The 4324-nt window shown below is 36.2% G+C and overlaps 1 protein-coding gene across 1 annotated transcript; it reads right to left on the reverse strand.

Moving 5' to 3' along the window:
- Window positions 1-2755: 2755 nt before the first annotated feature.
- Window positions 2756-3504, reverse strand: LOC124372581 (tigger transposable element-derived protein 2-like). Its single transcript, XM_046830986.1, has 2 exons — window positions 3108-3504; window positions 2756-2903 (listed from the first exon to the last, which is right to left on the reverse strand). The coding sequence occupies exons 1-2, from the start codon at window positions 3410-3412 to the stop codon at window positions 2756-2758; spliced, it is 453 nt and encodes a 150-aa protein (XP_046686942.1). The 5' UTR covers window positions 3413-3504.
- Between the last annotated feature and the right edge of the window lie 820 nt (window positions 3505-4324).

Here is a 4324-nt window from a genome sequence, read left to right on the forward strand (position 1 = left end):
TCTTTAAAGAGCCCTCATTCACAAGTTGTTTTTAAGCACTTCCAGTATACCAGACAAACATAGTACAAAACATAAAAGGACTTCGATATGGTTCTTTTATTTAAAGCTTTTGAGGGATTAACAATTCCATAAATGTATTTCTGGTTATGTTTCTTTTCTCATTTGCCGGTAAAAAATATTTCAAAGAGAAGTTCTTATGTATTTGTAAGCTTTAATATATTAAGGCAAGCTTACACCATATTTCCGTAATGTCATATACTACAATTATTTTTATATTTATAGTACTAACTTGAAAATATTATTAAAACAAACATTCAGTATGAAATGACTTGTTTACCATTTACCTTGTTAAACACTGTCCAAAAAATAGTGCCTTGTTGTATTTTAAACAAGTTTATCAGGTAAATGTTTTTGTTTCAATGTCCTACGGTCAAAAATATTCGGTCGACATGTCACCACTGTCTAAATATCTTATCAAAACTTGAATGTACGGGGTCCGACAATAAAGTAATGAGACTGATTTTCTTTGCAAGATGTGGCAACCTAGCAAAACATAGTTATAAAATTTTAACCTTTACCTAGAAGCTGCTTCTAGTCCAAGCGGCACAACCGTTGAAACTGCTCAGTTTTGATTCTTGCTGTAATAAGTTGTGTCTTTCGTCATGGAAATGGAACCACATAATATTGCGCAATGAAATGCCATTTCTTTTTGCGTACATTGGATGAAAACGCAAACGAAAACTTATGGTAACCTTCTGAAAGGCTTTTGAAGATGAGTTTTTTCGTCATGTTTTTCGTTGGCATAAAGATTTAAGTAAGGTAGAACGAATTTTGAAGATGAAGACCGCAGTGAACTACCATCAACCCTCACGGACGGATATCAACTTGACCAGGGTACGTGAACTCGTACGATCTGGTCGAAGAATTTCCGTGAAAATGGTTGAAGAAAAACTGAGCATCAATCAATAAACGGTTAGTCTAGTAATAACTTTGTAAAAGAGTTCTTCCATGTCCGTGCCAACATTGCTGATAATTGGACTTCGCATCACGATAATGTCCCATCCCATAATGTGCAACTTTTAACCTCAAAACAAATTTCAGTACTACCACAGCCACCTTATTCGCCAGATATCGCTTCGTGCGACTTCTTTCTATTTCAAGAGTCAATACGGTGGTGATGGGACACCATTATGAAACAACACAAGACGTCCAAGAAGCTGTGACGAGGGTCTTGGAGGATATTACAGAAGATAAGTTCCAGAAATGTTACGATCAATGGCAGAGGCGCTGGAAAAAGTGTGTGCAATCGTAATGGAATTACTTTGAAGGAGACAACACTAAACTTAACTATAACGATAAGCACAATGTTTTTCAAATCGATCTCATTACTATATTGTCGCACCTCGTACGGCAGTTTTGCTGTCACATTATCACATATTTTTTACATTGGTATTGTTAGTTCGAACTATAAATAACGATAGGTAATTATAATTGTTTGTAACTTTTAGAAAATTTACTTTAAGCAACTTATAAATTAGAATATGTCAAGAAATCCTGTACTAAGAAGTAAGTGATGTAGAAGGTGAGGTGAGTAAGCTCCAGTAGTTACGAAACATTTCCCTGCAGTTTACTCCCGTGGAGCGTCAAAGAAACCAATTTAAAGCAAACGATTGGGAACGAAAAATGTCCGCGTTAGCAGTCCATTACGACTTCTTCCGCTTGAAAATTCAAGATTTACTCGCAAAAGTAAATTTATGAAAATGGATATTTGACACTATTTATTAACAAACTAACTAAATGGCATACGGTCAAATTTAAAAAAAAATTGTAAGCTGTATAATATAAGCACGATTTTTATCGTTTAATATGTATTATATTAAAATCTAGTATTTAAACATATAGTTTGGATTACTAGCCATACCTCAGAAAACGATTTATTGCCTGCAAAAGTTATATTGAAATAATGCCTAGAAATGCATATAACATATTTGATCTTATATCGAGTAACATTAGTTTAAATAACATCCTTGCATTCTGTGATTCCTCAAAATAGTTTACTCGTTAATAATTTGTCTTCAATATATAATCAAAAATATTATAACACTGAATTAAACAGCATCTATTGATCTCTACTATTTAAAACTTTAATTACTAAACCATACTCATTAGTATTTATTGTCTGAGAGTTAGTGAAGTTCTTACTCAGGAGCTAGCACAATTTCTCTTCGGTCAGTTTGTCTGCCCACGTGCCATTTTTGAATACTTTCCGCACAATACCTGAAAAAAACTAATTACAGTAGAACCTCGGTTAACCGAGGTAATTGGGACCGAGGGTACCTCGGATACGGCGAACCTCGGATAACACGGAACGTAACCTAAAAATCGTTACCGGGGCTAAAAATAGCTCAAGATATACTAAAACATGAACAAAAGTTATTAACTGAACTGTTGTTTAGTTTATTAGTACAAGAAATGTTATTAGTACGCAATAAAACGTGAGAGGAAACGGTAACACTCACAATACTAAACACTGTTTTAATATAACACTCAATTTATTGCACAACTGAATACGTATGATATAGGCTACACAATGTACAGAAGTTTAGTTACAGTACAGTATTCCTGTTTACAAAATTAAATCAAAGAAATGAAAATTAATTTACTGTACATTGTACAAAAAATAAACAAAGTAAGCTAATCTTTTTTCCCAAAGAAATCAGTTATTGTTTTTTGACTTAGATTAGAGGATCTTAGGCTAGCCGCCCTGTTGCGCCAGCGTCGCAGCCAAAACTAAATCGTTTGTTGTTGCGGTTTCTTGTTGTTCAATGTATGCCAGTGCTCCCTCGATCGTTCTTAGACCTTCTGTATGTGATATTTTCTCAGTCGCCCCATCAGGTTCATCGCTGTAAAAAAAACTTTTGTTTTTACGTAACCGTAACGCAATCAAAAGGCAGCAGTTGGAATTGGTATGAAAATTAGTTTTGGATTGATGAATGGGCAACATTTAACTAAAGTGTAACAAATATACTGTAGTTGTGTTAAAAAAATTGATGTTGGATTATGTTTTTATGTTAAAATTTTGCATAAATAAAAAATCAAAAACTTACTTGTCATCATCTTCTGGTTGGTTGAGCATCTGGATAATCACGTCATCAGTTAGGGCCTGATCCTCATCTCCATTGATCCATTCACTGATGTCCTCTGCACTGATGGGCTCAGCCACTGGAAGGTGGTTACAAAGATTCACAAGCTCTTCATTTTCAGGAGGACATGCTCTTGGCTGGTTTTCAGGAGCAGCTGTCTCTTGGCGGCTTGCCTTTTCAATTCCGAAAAGTTTGCGCCATGACCTTCTTATAGTGTCCTCCCTAACGTTATCCCAAGCTTCTGACACCCAGTAGACAACATCTTTCATTGTGATTAACTTGAGAGCATCAGTGACACCCAGCCCGTCCTCTAGCTTCTCCAGTAGATTTCTAAGCAGCCTCTTTTTGTAGTTTCGCTTAAAAGTTTTCTAGAACTCCCTGGTCTAGAGGCTGGATGAGGGCAGTAACGTTTGGAGGCAAAAATAAGGCTCTAATGCCATCGCTGACTAGCTCATCAGCATCTGGATGGGACGAAGCGTTGTCAAGAATAAGAAGGCCTTGCGAGGGAGTTTTTTGTTCTCCAAGAAAGCTTCAACGACTGGAACGAATTCCTCAAAAAACCATTGTTTGAAAATCCGCGAGTCCATCCATGCGTTTTTCTGGTTTGTGTATGTGCTGGGAAATGTGTCCACATTAGTATTTTTAAAAAGCACGTGGCTTTTTATACTTGCCTATTACAACTGGTTTGAGTTTCAAACTTCCTGCAGCATTGGCACATCCTAAAACTGTAACTCGATCTTTAGATTTCTTATACCCAGGAGCTGATGTTTCCTGCTGACTGGCTAAAGTTTTTTGAGGGCAACATTCTGAAGTTAAGGCCTGTCTCATCACAGTTTGAATATTTGATCGGATGTAAGACCCTCACTCAAAATCAATTTTCTTATTTTTTCTTCAAAAACTGTCACATCAGTTTCATTACCTGAAAGTTTTTCCCCAGATATATTAAGTTGCCGCACTCCATAACGGTTCTTCCATCGCATTAACCACCCGGAACTAGCGGTAAAAGGTTCATCGCCATCGCCAAAAGATTTATGGAAAATCTAGCGCTTTTGCCTGCAAAATAGGCCCACTTATTGGACTTCCCCTTGCTCTCATTTCCGAAAACCATAAGAATAAAGCCTCGGAAGTTTTTTCATACTCACACTTTTTAAACGTTTTTCTCTCTGAATTGCAATTGGAAT

The sequence above is a fragment of the Homalodisca vitripennis genome, unplaced genomic scaffold (assembly GCF_021130785.1).
Source record: "Homalodisca vitripennis isolate AUS2020 unplaced genomic scaffold, UT_GWSS_2.1 ScUCBcl_3507;HRSCAF=9075, whole genome shotgun sequence".
NCBI classification, from domain to species: Eukaryota; Metazoa; Arthropoda; class Insecta; order Hemiptera; family Cicadellidae; genus Homalodisca; species Homalodisca vitripennis.

Excerpts from the sequence above, each read along its gene's own strand:
- LOC124372581 (XM_046830986.1), bottom strand. The coding sequence starts at position 3,412 with ATGAAAGATGTTGTCTACTGGGTGTCAGAAGCTTGGGATAACGTTAGG. Across the intron at positions 2,904-3,107 it reads CAACCAGAAGATGATGACAA|CGATGAACCTGATGGGGCGA; the intron begins GTAAGTTTTTGA and ends TTTTTTTTACAG.